Consider the following 17,386-nt stretch of genomic DNA (forward strand, 5'->3'; position numbering starts at 1 on the left):
ATGGGGAATCGACGGTAATTGAATACCTAAAGTAATCAATACTACCCAGCTCTGAGCACATACTATGTCTAGATGTTTTTTGCTGAAATTTTTTTTTTTTTTGTTATTTCGAAATTTCGCCATTATGATTATATGGAAACAATCTTCAGACTCAGAATATCAAACGGAAATCAAACTCATTTTTACTGTATTTTATATCAGTCAAAAGAAATTTATTGCGTTTAAATTTAATAATTGCAGTAAAATCAACTTTAATTTGGACATGTCTAGGTATCTTTTCTACAAATAAAAAATAGTAGCCTTCGCGATGCCCCTGCAAAAATCTATGTGTTTTCAAGCTTTAGGGAAGCTTTAGGGAACATAATCATGCTACGTAATCCACTTGGTTCTTATTTTTGATGGGGATTCGCGGAAGTTTGTGTGCTGATTTTGCTTTTCGGGATAATGCATTGTCGCGATTTCGTCGTGCCTATATTATGATTCAGGGTTGCGTGATTTTGATTTTAAAGAATCACCAATCCAAAACAAAATACATATGTATATTTTTCGCAATATTTTTATACTCAGTTGAGCAGAGCTCACAGAGTATATTAACTTTGATTGCATAACGGTTGGTTGTACAGGTACAAAGGAATCGAGATAGATATAGACTTCCATATATCAAAATCATCAGTATCGAAAAAAAATTCGATTGAGCCATGTCCGTCCGTCCGCCCGTCCGTCCGTCCGTCTGTCCGTTAACACGATAACTTGAGTAAATTTTGAGGTATCTTGATGAAATTTGGTATGGAGGTTCCTGGGCACTCATCTCAGATCGCTATTGAAAATGAACGATATCGGACAATAACTACGCCCACTTTTTCGATATCGAAAATTTCGAAAAATCGAAAAAGTGCGATAATTCATTACCAAATACGGATTAAGCGACGAAACTTGGTAGGTGAGTTGAACTTATGACGCAGAATAGAAAACTAGTAAAATTTGGACAATGGGCGTGGCACCGCCCACTTTTAAATGAAGGTAATTTAGAAGTTTTGCAAGCTGTAATTTGGCAGTCGTTGAAGATACCATGATGAAGTTTGGCAGGAACGTTACTCTTATTACTTTATGTCTGCTTAATAAAAATTAGCAAAATCGGAGAACGACCACGCCCACTTTTTAAAAAAAAAATTTTTTAATTCAAATTTTAAAAGAAACGTTAATATCTTTACAGCATATAAGTAAATTATGCCAAAATTCAACTCCAGTAATGATATGGTGCAACAAAATACAAAAATAAAAGAAAATTTCAAAATGGGCGTGGCTCCGCCCTTTTTCATTTAATTTGTCTAGGATGCTTTTAATGCCATAAGTCGAACAAAAATTAACCAATCATTGTGAAATTTGGTAGAGGCTTAGCTCCTAGGACGATAACTGTTTTCTGTGAAAAAGGGCGAAATCGGTTGAAGCCACGCCCTGTTTTTATACACAGTCGACCGTCTGTCCTTCCGCTCGGCCTTTAACACGATAACTTGAGCCAAAATCGATATATCTTTACTAAACTCAGTTCACGTACTTATCTGAACTCACTTTGTATTGGTGTAAAAAATGACCGAAATCCGACTATGACCACGCCCACTTTTTCGATATCGAAAATTACGAAAAATGAAAAAAATGCCATAATTATATACCAAATACGAAAAAAGGAACGAAACATGGTAATTGTATTGGTCTATTGACGCAAATATAACTTTAGAAAAAACTTGGTAAAATGGGTGTGACACCTACCATATTAAGTAGAATAAAATGAAAAAGTTTTGCAGGACGAAATCAAAAGCCCTTGGAATCTTGGAAGGAATACTGTACGTGGTATTACATATATAAATAAATTAGCGGTACCCGACAGATGATGTTCTGGATCACACTGGTCCACATTTTGGTAGATATCTCGAAAACGCCTTCATATATACAACTAAGGGCCACTCCCTTTTAAAACCCTCATTAATACCTTTAATATCGTACAAACGCATTCTAGAGTCACCCCTGGTCCACGTTTATGGCGATATCTCGAAAAGGCGTCCACATATAGAACTAAGGCCCACTCCTTTTTAAAATATTCATTAACACCTTTCATTTGATACCCATATCGTACGAAAAAATTCTAGAGTCACCCCTGGCCCACCTTTATGGCGATATTTCGAAAAGGCGTCCACCTATAGAACTAAGGTCCACGCCCTTTTAAAATACTCATTATCACCTTTCATTGATTACCCATATCGTACAAACAAATTCTAGAGTCACCCCTGGTCCACCTTTATGGCGATATTTCGAAAAGGCGTCCACCTATAGAACTAAGGTCCACGCCCTTTTAAGATACTCATTAACACCTTTCATTTGATACCCATATCGTACAAACAAATTCTAGAGTCACCCCTGGTCCACGTTTATGGCGATATCTCGAAAAGGCGTCCACACATAGAACTAAGGCCCACTCCTTTTTAAAATACTCATTAACACCTTTCATTTGATACCCATATCGTACAAACAAATTCTAGAGTCGCCCCTGGTCCACCTTTATGGCGATATTTCGAAAAGGCGTCCACCTATAGAACTAAGGCCCACGCCCTTTTAAAATACTCATTAACACCTTTCATTTGATACCCATATTGTACAAACGCATTCTAGAGTCACCCCTGGTCCACTTTTATAACGATATTCCGAAAAGGCGTCCACCTATAGAACTAAGGCCCACTCCCTTTTAAAACACTTATTAACACCTTTCGTTTGATATCCATATTGTACAAACGCATTCTACAGTCAACCCTGGTCCACTTTTATAACGATATTCCGAAAAGGCGTCCACCTATAGACCTAAGGACCACTCCCTTTTAAAATACTCATTAACACCTTTCATTTGATACCCATATAGTACAAACAAATTCTAGAGTCACCCCTGGTCCACCTTTATGGAGATATTTCGAAAAGGCGTCCACCTATAGAACTAAGGCCCACTCCTTTTTAAAATACTCATTCCCAAATTCAAATACTAAAACTACAGCCGAAAAGCTTTCAAAAGATATGGTCGATCTCGAACTTTCAGTGCAAGCTGAATTAGCTGTCGTCACAAGAATGTGAGGGCCGAATAGTCCCCTGCAGATGATTGATGGAGAGATTTCGCAGCATGAACATCAAATGGAATCTCAATCAAAAATCTTGCATGAGGATGGGCAAAGGCTTCCCATCTATCCACTGACGCCTGATCAGCTTAGCTAATCTGTAAAGCATGATCGTCCAAATGGCGCCTACTGCAACTTCTGGCTAGGGAGAGCAGGTATGACGAGGCCAGAGAGTTCGCCAAGGAATACATGCTCCGTCGGTTACGGCAAATATCTAATCTGATACCAAAATGTAACCGCTCACCAAATTTTATCAAGATATCTCAAAAACTGAGGACAAAGTTTTCGTTCAAACATACAGACATGGCTAAATTAACTCGGATGACGATCCAGATCATTTCGGTTTACTTATTAGTGGGTCTATCCTCTCTTATCCTTTAAGGATTAACAATTTTGAGATTGGGACCAAACTTAATATACCATTTCATTTTCATGACAGGTATAAAAATTATCTCTGATTTGAGTGAAAAATCATGTATTTTACACCAAAAAGGATTTATAATCACGCAACCCTGCTATGATTGGTCGGTATCTAGTCGGGTCTGTATTACGTATTTCGGTATTATGTATCTCGATATTATGCTTTACACCCCTTAAACTCAATATGAAAGATATTATGTAAAAAGATAGAAACTCACATTGCATATGCCAGCATCGCCAAATTACATTGTTCAATCGTATTTTGTCCTTCCAGCGTAAGCGAATACCTTTGAAGTGATTCCATTTTGGGGATGTTAGTTTTTGACTGAAAACAAGAGATTCTTTGAAATTTAGGCAATCAAAAAATAATTTTAACTATTTTTATGTACGGTGGAACAGTTTTTGAATTAAAAAATACCCTATTAAATTCTCAGCAGCACGCCAGATTTTACCTTGCAGAACCTAAAATGTATCATGAAAGAAATTTACTGGAGGTGAAACATGGGAGATAAGTTTAAACCAGAGGGTTTGATGCATAATGTGGAAACGATGAGCATTCCACGATTGGTGCGGAACTAGCCGTAAGCATTTTTATAGTTTTCATCCTTAACTAAAGACAAAACATACCTTTATTAGTGCCGGTTTTCCAGTAGAAGTTAACTCAGTTTGTGTGAGATATCTCTTCGTTGCCTTGTACATAAATGTTGCTTGGCTTAATGTGTACATAAGTTTCGTTGCTTGCTGTGTTGTTGTCGTGATTACTTGCTAACAGCTTAGTGATGCCTATATTCGTCACATTATTATGCACTTTTCCAGTCAACTTTAACTGAAGTTTATGCTGAGCTTAAGCGGCTAATCTTTCAGGGTTAAGCTTTAGTTAATCATATTTTCACAACAAAAAGGCAATTTTTATATAGCAAAAAATGTTTTTACTCAAGTTAAGAAAGGGATAGTTCTCAACATGTACTCAAGTGTGGTTTTCTAATTGGACTCAAATGTAGGTTCCAATACTGCAGTATTTTCAATTCACAACGCTGAGTCAGGTAAAAGTCCGTAATTTTAGTTGCTTGACTTTCTTTGTGGGTTTGTTGTTTTGGTGCGTGAACATAGAAATCTACAAACAGAAAACATTCGACGGTAGAATAATAAACAAACAGACAACAAAACAATTAACGCACCAAAACAAAAAACCCACAAAGAAGGTCAAACGACTAAAATTACGGACTTTTACCTGTCCGTCGCGACGGCGAGTACCAAGAAGATTTATTGATGAGCTGTACGAGCTTTACGCAGACATCAACAACATAGTCCAGCGTATTAAAACGCAGCGACTACGCTGGCTAGGCAATGTGAATGCGAATGAAAGATGATGATTGTTACCAATGTGGTTCTGGCATGAATTTTTACGAAACGACCTAAATTGGTTAAGCGCACATTAATGATGTTACCAAATGGCGCCAGTTAGCAGAGCGAAGAAGCGGCGATCCTTGCTGCACGGCCATAACCATTAAAACGGTTAAGCGCCGTAGGGTTGCCATTTAGGGTTGCCACCTATTCGAAATTAAAAAAAAATGCATGAGATATTGTATAGTACATTAATGACCTGCCTAGTATTCTCAAGTATTGCGACGTCCACATCTACGCTGATGATGTTCAATTGTATAGGTGCTACCCTGTAGATTGTACCTGTTTATGTATAAGTAACTTGAATCACGATCTGGGCCAAATAGGTGTATGGGCTTCTAGGAACGGCTTATGTCTAAATCCTCGAAAGTCGAAATGTATCGTCATTCGTAAAAAGCCACTAGCTACAAATGCCTCAGATAATATTATGTTCGAAAACTCTGTTAAAGAATATGTTGACACGGCAAGAAATCTTGGTATAGTTTTTAACAAAACACATGGAAAGACCATTATCTTTAACACGGTAGGAAAAGTGTACGGAATGCGCCGTACACTGTGGTTGACACAGTATTTCACCACGCTACATATACGATTACTTTTATCCAAAGCGTACTTAATACCCACGCTTATTTATGGCTGTGAAGTGGCAATATGATCACTCCGCTTAACATCCGCATGTTTCTTAATAATAACCGAAGTTTTCGGAAAATGGGTATAATCGCCAGATTTAAGTTCCCTTAAAAGCAAAAACAGTTCGTATAATTTAATCGGGGATTGCCCGTATTGCTTTTTTAAATGTATGAAAACATTTATTTGAAGCAATTTTTTTATTTTATAATTTATTTAATAATTTGGGAAAAATTTAAACAACGTGACATCAGGACGGACAAGGCGACAGCTGTTTCGATTGTACCCGGGAGAAAAGGCTTTGAAGAGATTTACAAGGTATAATCGAAACAGCTGTCGCCTTGTCCGTCGTGATGTCACGTTTTTTAAATGTTTCCCAAATTATTAAACAAAAACAGTTCTGTTTGGAATTGATGCACATTTTTCACAACATCGTTTATTCCTGTTTCTTTTCCTTGAAGCTTTAAATTGAGTTTGTTCAAAAAAAAGAAGACATCAGCCAAAAATACTAAATCCAAAATAAAATTGTCATCTTTTAAAGATCGAACAAGGGCGTCTTCGTTACAATTAATTTCAAGAAATTGCAAACAATCACTATGACTTAGCCAACGAATGCCTGTAAACATTTTTAGGTCATCATACCGAGCAGAAGTTGGTTTTAAAAAATTTACAAACTTCCTGTGCGTGAGGGAATGGTGCCCGCCCCGTATTTCATTGATAATCTGTTCTGCACGTTTCATGACAGGATGACCGCTCAAAAATTTTGAAGCGAGTGCAACGTGATGAATAATGCAATGGAAATGTCTTCCAGAAATTCCATTTTTATTAAATTGGCCTATGAACCCTTCATTCTTGCCGGTCATAACGTTTGCCCCATCCGTACACACTCCTGCAATTTTGTTTGCATCGAAAACTGAAAAAACCTTTTCGTTTAGTACGTCCAACAAGATCTTTCCTGTCACATTACCACAGAATGTTCCAAAAGAAAACATTGTTTCAGTTATTCCATAGTTTACGTTAACTGTCCGAACACATATCGCCAGTTGACGTAAATCATTAATGTCGGTGGTTTCGTCCAAGCACAGAGAAAATTGGCAATCATAAATTTTTTTCTTTATTGCAGATTGAATGTGTATTCCCAGTTTATCAATCCGTCGGGCTACTGTTTGGCGGGATATGGGTATATTTTTAACTAGTTCTGTATCAAGATTAATTTTTTGAAAAATTGTTAGCCAAATGTTTTTAACAAAAACAGCATCTATAAAAGGCCGGCCTTGTGTAGCAATGTCTAAGCTGATCATGAAAGATAGCTCAGTTTTCATTTTTCTATTTGAGTGCTTGACAACTTGCTCATTTTCTACTTTAGCCAACCACCCTTTGAACCTTTTCTTTAATAATACCTGACTAGCTTTTTTGTCTAAAATTTTTATATTTTTGTGGGAGGAATCGAAAAAAAAAATAAATAAATAAAAATCAATAAATATTACATCTATAGCCTCCTTTGAACGACTTGTAACATAAAAGGCATTGCAAGTCGCCAAAGGCATTTTCTAGCATAAAAAAATTCTCACAGGGCATTGCATTGCATAAAGAATTGCATATACTAAGCGTCGCGGCCAAGCTTGGTGTTTATTCGTTGCTGGTTCGCTAACGACTGAACGATGGAGAGTAAGAATACGTGTGATCAATTGATCTATGGGATGGACATCAATGGTATATGGGCTGAATAGGCTTGATCACGTTTCCTATTACTTGAAAAGGTGCTAGACGTATCCTTTGACAACCTTCTAAAGGTTAGAACTCTTATTACCTTACATAAGATAATTTACACCAAAGAACCTCATTACCCATTTCGAAGGCTTAAATTCCTTCAAGGTACGTACAAGGTCAATGCTTCTCGCGCATGTTAAATATCGTATGTTAGTTTCTGAACGGCAATTCTTTGCCACTTCGATCCGTCTTTGGAACTCCCTTCCAACTAGAATACGGCAAATAAGTAATGCACTGCATTTCAAGAAAGAGTTAACCTGTTTTTATAACTGACTCTCATTTCCTTTCATAACTTATGTACTTTACTGATTTCTTATCCTGTTTTACTCACCAACTTCAACCTTCCCTAAAGGTTAAACTTACAACCGTACTACTATTGCAACTCTCTTTTAATCTTAATTTTTGTTCTTCATCCCTAGGCTAAGTATGGACTGTAAGGTCCATTAATAATAATTCTCGTATTTATAAAAAAGATATAAATTTTGTTAGATGATTTAATAAGAAAACCTTTTGTTCTAGTAAATTAGAAAATTATAATAATGAAAATTTTCCATTAAAAAAGCTAATATGATTAAAATATTTTTGAAATCAAAAAATCAATAAAATAACAAGTATAAAAAATTACAGTTATACTAATACGATAATAAACAAACCCTACATTTACTCCCCCTCCAGTTCAACGATAAATAAAGTTAAAAATTAATTTATATTAAAAGTAATTTTTTCAAGTGGTTAGTTAGTGTATCTGTATTTTGTGTTGATGTCGTAGTTGTATATGCAGGTTTGAGTAAGTCGATTGATACTGTTTTGATTGTGTTGCCGTATTGAATTTTGAAAGTGTTGTCGTGTTTAGAAATAACTTTAAATGGTCCCTCATACGGTGATTGTAAGTTTGACTTGTGAATGACTTTCATGAAAACGTACTCACAAGAATTAAAATTTTTTGGAACATACGAATATTCTTTATTATGATGTACAGCTTTTGATCTAATGTGTGAAAAATGTTTTCTTAGTTTAGAAAGAGTTTCGACAGTATTTTCAATCTGATAACTATTGTCGGATACAACTAATTCACCTGGTAATCTCAGAGTTTCGCCGTCAACTAATTCTGCTGCTGAACATTTCAAGTCTTCTTTAATAGATGTACGTAGTCCGAGTAAAATCCACGGAAGGATCTCAGACCAATAAATTGAATCATTTGATGTTGTAATAGTTTTTTTTAATGTTCTGTGAAATCTCTCTATGAGATGTGTGTATTTTGCGTGAACCAATAAGCCGTGTTAAGTCTGTAAATAATTTCGAGGTAAATTGAGATCCTTGATCAACAGTTATATTAAGTGGAATACCAAAACGAGGAATATAATTTTCAACAAATGTTGTTGCAATAGTATTTGTCGAAATGTCTCTAAGTGGATATGCTTCTGGCCAACGTGTATGTCTATCAGTAATTGTCAAAATGTAACGATTTTCTCTTGACACAGGCAATGGTCCAACAAGGTCCATGTGAATGTGTTCAAATCGCCCAGATGGAATGTCAATTTTTTGTATTGGTGTTTTTGTATGTTTCAAAATTTTTAACTTTTGACAAGAAATGCATTCTGAAGTCCAATTATTAATTTCTTTTCGCATGTTTGGCCAAAAATATTTATTTTGAATTAAACGTCTAGTTGCCCTAAAACTTGGATGTGATAATGAATGAATTTTTTCAAAAATTACTTTCCTTATTGAAATAGGAACAAATGGTCTAAACGGTTTTTGTGAAATATCACACCAAACATTTAGATTTAATACAGGAATATTGATTTCTTTAAGATTACTGTTAGAATTTTGATCAGAAATTAAATTATGAAGTGTTTGACCTTTTTGTTGTTCTTTGTATAAAGTCTGAAAATTATTATCTCCTACCAAAATAGAGTTAATATTTGGAATACGTGGTAATGTGTCAGCAACTACATTTTCTTTTCCAGATATGTATTGAATGTCATTGGTAAATTGTGCGATGTATTCAAGATGTCGAATTTGCCAAGGTGATCTATCAGTTTTTGAATTTAGAACATGTGTTAAAGGTTTGTGGTCAGTGTATACAGTGAATTGTCGCCCTTCAAGAAAATGTTTAAAATGTTTAATCGAGTTATATATTGCTAATAGTTCCCTGTTAAATGTGGAATAATTAATTTCTGCCGAAGATAATTTTCTCGAAAAATAAGCATGAGATTCTAAATTGCTATTACTAAATTGTTGTAAAACTGCACATATAGGTACATTGGATGCATCTACTGCAAGAGACAAATCACCATTTTTATCGAAATGTGTTAATAGAGTCTGATTTGTAAAAGTTTCTTTACGTTTTCGAAAGCTTTAGTAGTAATTTCATTAACTTAATTGTTTAATTTTGTTTTTAGGTGCTAAAGTTATCATTTCAAGTAAAGGACCTAACTAATTTGCTAACATTTTCACATACCTGTGATAATAGTTTACCATAGAGTTGGCAAATGTCCGTGTACTTGTGATTTTGTCACAGCTACTAAAATATCACAGTACACTTCAGCGACAGCTGACAAGGAATATTCGTGACTGATTACCTGTGACAGCATTTATTTCCCGTTACCAATCACAGACTCAAACATAGCTCTAATCACAGGAACAAATCGCTTCTATGCTATGAACCAGTACATAGAGCAAGTTACTTAATCTGCTACTGATAAACAGTAGATGTCCGAAAAAATTACGCAGAGTTTATTATTCGCAAAACAGTCCGCAGGGAAAAATATAAAACTGAGATAATTCTTTATGACAGCATGACACTGCTAATACGCGTCCATATCGGGAGAGGTGTCAAAAGACGCGTTTTCATCCCAGGACCACAAATCCGAAAGCGGAAATTCTAAATTTTAATTGTGTCAAAAGATATTTAAGTTTAAGCTAGCCCAACCCATATGCCCAATCAAAAACTGAAAACGTATTTAATTAGAGCATATTTAATGCTAATTTAATACGTGTTAATTAAATTTATTACACCTGTTTTTTTAAGTTTAAGCCAGCCCAACCCATATGCCCAATCAAAAAACCAAAACGTATTTAATTACAGCATATTTAATGCTAATTTAATACGGGCTAATTAAATTTATTAAGCTAGCCCAAGCCATATGTCCAATCAAAAAACGAAAGCGTATTTAATTAGAGCATATTTAATGCTAATTTAATACGGGTTAACTAAACTTATTACACTCGTTTTTTAAAAATGCCCAACCAAAAACTGAAAACGTATTTAATTACAGCATATTTAATACTAATTTAATACGGGTTAATTAAATTTATTAAGCTAGCCCAACCCATATGCCCAATCAAAAAACGAAACGTATTTAATTAGAGCATATTTAATGCTAATTTAATACGCGTTAATTAAATTTATTACACTTGTTTTTTAAGTTTAAGCTAGCCCAACTCATATGCCCAATCAAAAAACGAAAACGTATTTAATTACATATTTAATGCTAATTTAATACGGGTTAATTAAATTTATTACACTTGTTTTTTAAAAATGTCGAATAGAGCTAAAGTTAATATTTTTCTTTAAGAAAGAATAATACAAGGTAGTTAAATGCAATCGGTATTCATTTTAGTAAAATGCATTTATATTTTGTTGTCATAATTTGTTTCAACAAAAACATCTGAATATTGACATAAATATACACTTCTAAACATTTTTATAAATTTGTTTGGATCGCATAAAAGAAAAAAATTATATTAACTTGTAATCATGGACCCAAACTGTTATTGCTTTTACCATAAAAGTCCTTCAAAAAAATAATTTCCGGACTTTTAATAAAAATTTATAAAAAGCTCTATAATTGTGGAACCGCTCATCCAAATACAACGATTTTTTTCATACAAAATCCTTCTGTTTCACCAGAAAGCGGTGTATTAAATTTCAATGCAATATCTCAATTGAACCAAACTTTATAGCCAAAAAAAACTGGTGCAAGCTTACTGTGAAAAGGATAAGAGTCATAGTCCTAACTCTCATATGGTTTATCGATGACAAATTTTTATTATAATTAACAAAAATTTTGAAGTATCTCTGCAGGTTTGAAATCCAGATATTAGGTAGAATCGAGTGATAAAAATTATTTTGGATGTGCCGTTCTACAGTTATAGGATGGTACCTTTATTTGTCCTTAAAAAATAAGTCCGGATTCAACTTTTGTTTTCGGAGTTATAAAATAAAAGTCCAGATTTTATTTTTATTTGTGGACTTAAAATAAAAATTCCGAAAAAACAAAAAGGACGCATTATTCGTCATGAAAACGCTATGGGGATCCACGGTAAGCTTTCACCTAGGACTATTTTTTGACACGGACTTTTTTGGGGTCACAAAAAAAATAACTATTAAACTAAATCCCTGCGACTACCGGATTTTGCAAGCAATTTATAGCAATTAGGAAAATGGAAAAAATGGGGTTTTCCATAATAAAAAAGTATCAAAGTACGAAATTTTACAAAAAGTGTATCAAAATCGCAACGCTGGTTGGAAAAAATAATAGATGTGTTTTTTTTTACATCTATAGACGTTTACGCTTAAACTTTATATGGACTGGTAAGCGTCAAACTTTAAATACTCCTCTGAAATTGCTGCACATAAAATTAGTACTACTAAATTTCAATACGCATTATAATCAGATGTAACTAAAATATGTGTCTATGTTTCACCTCTACACTAATTCTATGTATCACCTCTTAAAATTGTGCGTGTCCACAATTCATCGCTATATGTTATACACTACGGCCATCAGAGGGTTGTGTCTCCGCTTTCGGTAGCGTAGAGCTGCTCGAAACTCCACGAACGGTCACATCGACAAAGTAGGAAATGGAAACAGCACCTGTTCGATCAACAAATATTTGACATTATCTGGAAGGATGCCATATTACGAGAATCGCACGCGGAAGACCAGTCGGTTCAAATCACTAAGTTGCTATGTATGGCATGTGATGCTGCCATGCCCAGAAGTCGCGGAAAAGCACAGCGCACTCCAGTATATTGGTGGAATGACGAAATTGCGGAAGAGCGTAGAAAATGTCACAAAGCACGAAGAATAGCGCATAGGGCACGCTCATCACCACGATATGCGGAGCTACACAGCACCTATGTCGCACGAAGAAAGGCACTTAAAAATGCCATAAAAAAGAGCAAGATAATGTCGACCTAGATCCTTGGGGATCAGCCTACAGAACTGTGATGGCCAAAGTTTAAGGACCGATATCACAGCAACCTACGTGCCCGATACTGATGAATATTATTGTTGAAACACTTTTCCCGGCGCAAGATCGCTGAGTTTATCCAAGCGAGGATATAGAAACTACGGAAATTCCGGAAATTCCGCAAATTACAGAGCAAGAGGTGCTGGACGCTGCAAAAAGAGTTGCTGATAACAAATCCCCAGGACCCGACGAAGAACCAAACATAGCTCTTAAAGCCGCGATTACAACTAGGGCTACATTATTTACTGATCTTTTTAATGCCTGTATACAAGAAGGCGTGTTCCCTCGCCCGTGGAAACGATAAAGACTTGTCCTATTGCTGAAACGTGGTAAACAGCCGGACCAAACATCCTCATATAGGCCACTTTGTATGCTGGATTCCCTAGGGAAGATTTTCGAGCGTATAATTAGTGAGCGCCTACAGCTGACTCTAGAAAGACCAGGTGGCTTATCGAATAGTCAATATGGATTTCGCAAATCAAGATCCACCGTAGATGCACTACAAACAGTCGTCAATATAGCTAGAGAAGCTATCTCTGGAGGCCAAAATAAAAGGAGGTTCTGTGCACTGGTTATGTTGGACATCAAGAATGCTTTTAACACTGCGATAGATAAAGGCAGCGCTGCAAAGCTTCGGCACTCCAGCTAACCTACGCAGAATAATAGGGAGCTATCTTAAAGACAGAGTACTTCTTTTTGACACGGATCAAGGAGCAAAAGAGCACAAAATCACAGGAGGCGTCCCACAGGGATCTGTTCTCGGTCCAGCGCTTTGGAATGTGATGTATGATGGGGTGCTAAAGATTGATTTACCAGAAAACACGCAAGTTGTGGGATATGCTGTTGATATTGCAGTGGTAGAAGTGGCCAAGAAACTGGACCTGCTTCAAGCATTATGTAATGACGCCGTAGCAAGAATAAAGGAATGGCTGACCAATACGGGACTGGAGTTGGCTAGCCAAAAGACGGAAGTGGTATTAGTAAGCTCCAAACGGTCGGCGAACGAGTTAGTGTTAACTGTCGGGGATCACCAAATCACCTCAAAGGATTCCTTAAAATACTTAGGACTGCACATTGACTCTAAGTTAACTTTCAAAGAGCACTTCAGAGCGGTGGGGGAGAAAATTACCAAAGTTAATGGATCACTTATGCGAATAATGCCTAACATTGGTGGTCCTAGCGAAGCTACACGTCAGCTATTGTCCACAGTAACCAGCTCAATAATACTATACGCAGCACCAGTGTGGTATGGATCTAAACAGACCCATCAAAAATATATATTAGCAGCGTACCGACTTGCTTCTTTAAGAATAGCAAGTGCTTATCGGACGGTGTCCGACGACGCGATCCAAGTATAAAGGAATGGCTGACCAATACGGGACTGGAGTTGGCTAGCCAAAAGACGGAAGTGGTATTAGTAAGCTCCAAACGGTCGGCGAAAGAGTTAGTCTTAACTGTCGGGGATCACCAAATCACCTCAAAGGATTCCTTAAAATACTTAGGAGTGCACATTGACTCTAAGTTAACTTTCAAAGAGCACTTCAGAGCGGTGGGGGAGAAAATTACCAAAGTTAATGGATCACTTATGCGAATAATGCCTAACATTGGTGGTCCGAGCGAAGCTACACGTCAGCTATTGTCCACAGTAACCAGCTCAATAATACTATACGCAGCACCAGTGTGGTATGGATCTAAACAGACCCATCAAAAATATATATTAGCAGCGTACCGACTTGCTTCTTTAAGAACAGCAAGTGCTTATCGGACGGTGTCCGACGACGCGATCCTGGTTCTAACCCGGAAAATCCCAGTGGACTTACTGGCAAGCGAAATGGCCGATCTGTATAACACTAATATCGAGCGACCATCTGAAGAAGACAAGAAAAGAGCAAGGACACAAACAATAGCTAAGTGGCAAGAACGGTGGGAGGCCTCGAGTAAAGGGCGTTGGACTTTCACACTAGTTTGGAACGTAGCCCAATTTAATGAGCGGAAGCACGGCGAACTGAACTACCATCTCACGCAGATAATGAGTGGACATGGCGGTTTCAAAGAGTATTTATGGAAGCGTAGGATAGAGGAAGATCCTCATTGCCCAATGTGTACCACGGAGTTAGAAAACGCAGAACACGTCATGTTCCACTGCCCCCGTTTCCACGAAGAAAGACTCACCTTGCATGGAGTCTTTGGGGAGGAACCTACCACGAGAAATTTAGTATCACATATGTGCAACAGGAAAGAGTGCTGGACTGCAGTGAGAAAAACGGCATTTATAGTAATGACACGCCTGGTGGATGCTGAGAGGGAGCGCAGAGAAATGCGCATGCGAAGCAGTGGCGATTAAATGAACACTCAGAGCAAATAGCGGGAACCTGGACGCAGGGACAACAGTAGGCACTTAAAAAATGAGAAATATGGAACGCCACCCTGAAGTAATGCGAAAGTGGTGCCGGGGTGGACGGCGGTTCCAGAACGGGCCTGTTTTTTAGTCTACGGACACACGGTTACTGCGACGGCAGCAATTATGGTGCATTAGGCAAAAAAAAAAAAAAAATTGTGGACACGCGCCATTTTAAGAGGTGATACATAGAATTAGTGTAGAGGCGAAACATAGACACATATTTCAGTTACATCTGAGTATAATGCGTATTTAAATTTAGTAGTACTAATTTTATGTGCAGCAATTTCAGTCCATAGAAAGTTTAAGCGTAAACGTCTATAGATGTTAAAAAAAACACAGATATTGACTCATTCACTTTTTCGCGCAGAAAATAAGATAAACTACTGGAATATTATGTCTTGGCAAAGAACAATGCTATTTGTACAGGGTGAATCAATCCAATTAAAGATGTATTCCTTAAAATATTAGATCAATTATTTAATATTTGTGAATAGGTTCAAGCCTAAAAATTAAACTTTATTGTACTGCATATATGACTAAATCAATTTTTGTTCAAAATTTAGACTGTACAAGTCTTCATGAGCACATGCAGCTATCACAAAAAAAAAACAAAAGGTGACCGGTGACCAAAGGCCTGTTTCATGTATTTCACAGGGAAGATTTTTTCTGACAGAACTTTGTCGGTCCTTTGATTTACTGGGGGTTTGAACGCTGTCATAAAATGCGAACTTTGATTTAGAAGAGAAAAATTGAGTCCTTTCCCCGCGTTTTACATAATTTGGTACTAACTAGCTACATGGTCAAGCAGCGCCAGCTATCTTTGAAAGTCTTCATCATTGGTAGTGTCCAAACTAAGCAAATTATCTGGCCCAAATTATTTCGCACAAATTATCTGGCTCAATTAAGGTGTGTCCGCTTAAGCTTAAGCTAGCCCAACCCTCGATATTTTTTAAAAAACAAGTGTAATAAAATTAATTAACCCGCATTAGCTTTAAATATTGTGCAATTTAGTACGGTCTCGTTTTTTGATTGGGCTGGAAAGGTTGGGCTAGCTTAAGGGACCAATTACTTCTTTCTCTAGGTCTTGAACGTATTCTTAATTCATTAATGTCTGAAGTAATTTGATTTAAATTTGTATTAATGGTAGAAGTTAACTCTTTTAAATTTTGAACGCATTGTAAAAAAATGTTATTTTCAATACATGATATTGAAAATGATTTAGAATTGTGAGGTCTATTTAATAAATCGAAAATTTTATCTGCAAGGATGATACTTTCATCCCTGTTTTGAGTATTACTTGAAGTCAAATGAACCTGAATTTGCTGAGGTAATTTTCTTATCCAGAATTTAAGTAATAATTCTTGACTAACAATGGAATCAGAGCCAGTAAGAGATTTCATATATTTGAAAATAATTGCTCTAATCTATAATATAAAAATAAGTCGAGTTTTCCTTCCTGACGCTATAACTCCAAAACGCACGCACCGATTTCCACGGTTTTGCATTCGTTGGAAAAGTCTCGGGCTCCGTGAGGTTTATAAAAAAGAAAATTCAGGATCAACGCACAGGGTTCGAGATAGGCCAAAACGTGGACCCGGGTACCCCTAGAATGTGTTTATAGAATATGGATATCAAATGAAAGCTGTTGATGAGTGCTTTAGTAGAGGGTAATTTTCATACCCCTGGGTGACTAGGGTCTCGAGATATAGGCCAAAACGTGGACCCGGGTACCCCTGGAATGTGTTTATAGAATATGGATAACAAACGAAAGCTGTTGATGAGAGCTTTATTAGATGGTAATTTTCATACCCCTGGGTGACTAGGGTCTCGAGATATAGGCCAAAACGTGGATCAGGGTAACACTAGGATGCGTTTTTACACTATGGATATCAAATTGAAGCTGTTAATGTGTGCTTTAGTACAGAGTAAGTTTTATGCCGCTGGGTGACTAGGGTCTTGAGATATAGGCCAAAACGTGGACCCGGATACACCTAGAATGTGTTTTTACATTATGGGTATAAAATTGAAGCTGTTGCTGTATGCTTTAGTACAGAGTAAGTGTTACACCGCTGGGTGACTAGGGTCTCGAGATATAGGCCAAAACATGGACCCGGATACACCTAGAGTGTTTTTACATTATGGGTATAAAATTAAAGCTGTTGATGTGTGCTTTAGTGCAGTGTTTTACACCGCTGGGTGACTAGGGTCTCGAGATATAGGCCAAAACATGGACCCGGATACACCTAGAGTGTTTTTACATTATGGGTATAAAATTAAAGCTGTTGATGTGTGCTTTAGTGCAGAGTGTTTTACACCGCTGGGTGACTAGGGTCTCGAGATATAGGCCAAA

The 17,386-nt window shown here is 36.6% G+C and overlaps 1 protein-coding gene across 20 annotated transcripts in view; it reads right to left on the reverse strand.

Moving 5' to 3' along the window:
• LOC137239969 (MLX-interacting protein-like) overlaps nucleotides 1–17,386 on the reverse strand; it is a 192,970-nt gene that overhangs the window by 134,140 nt on the left and 41,444 nt on the right. For 19 of the 20 annotated variants that reach the window (XR_010949568.1, XM_067765785.1, XM_067765798.1 and 16 more), the window contains one exon: nucleotides 3,794–3,900. Coding sequence is in view for 19 of the 20 variants with exons in the window: in XM_067765785.1 (XP_067621886.1) it covers nucleotides 3,794–3,900 (107 nt within the window). In the remaining variant the exon portion in view is untranslated. Of the gene's footprint in view, nucleotides 1–3,793; nucleotides 3,901–4,202; nucleotides 4,532–17,386 lie in introns of those variants that run through there. The other variant, XM_067765803.1, reaches the window with a different exon arrangement.

The sequence above is a fragment of the Eurosta solidaginis genome, chromosome 2 (genome assembly GCF_040869045.1).
Source record: "Eurosta solidaginis isolate ZX-2024a chromosome 2, ASM4086904v1, whole genome shotgun sequence".
Classification (NCBI taxonomy): domain Eukaryota; kingdom Metazoa; phylum Arthropoda; class Insecta; order Diptera; family Tephritidae; genus Eurosta; species Eurosta solidaginis.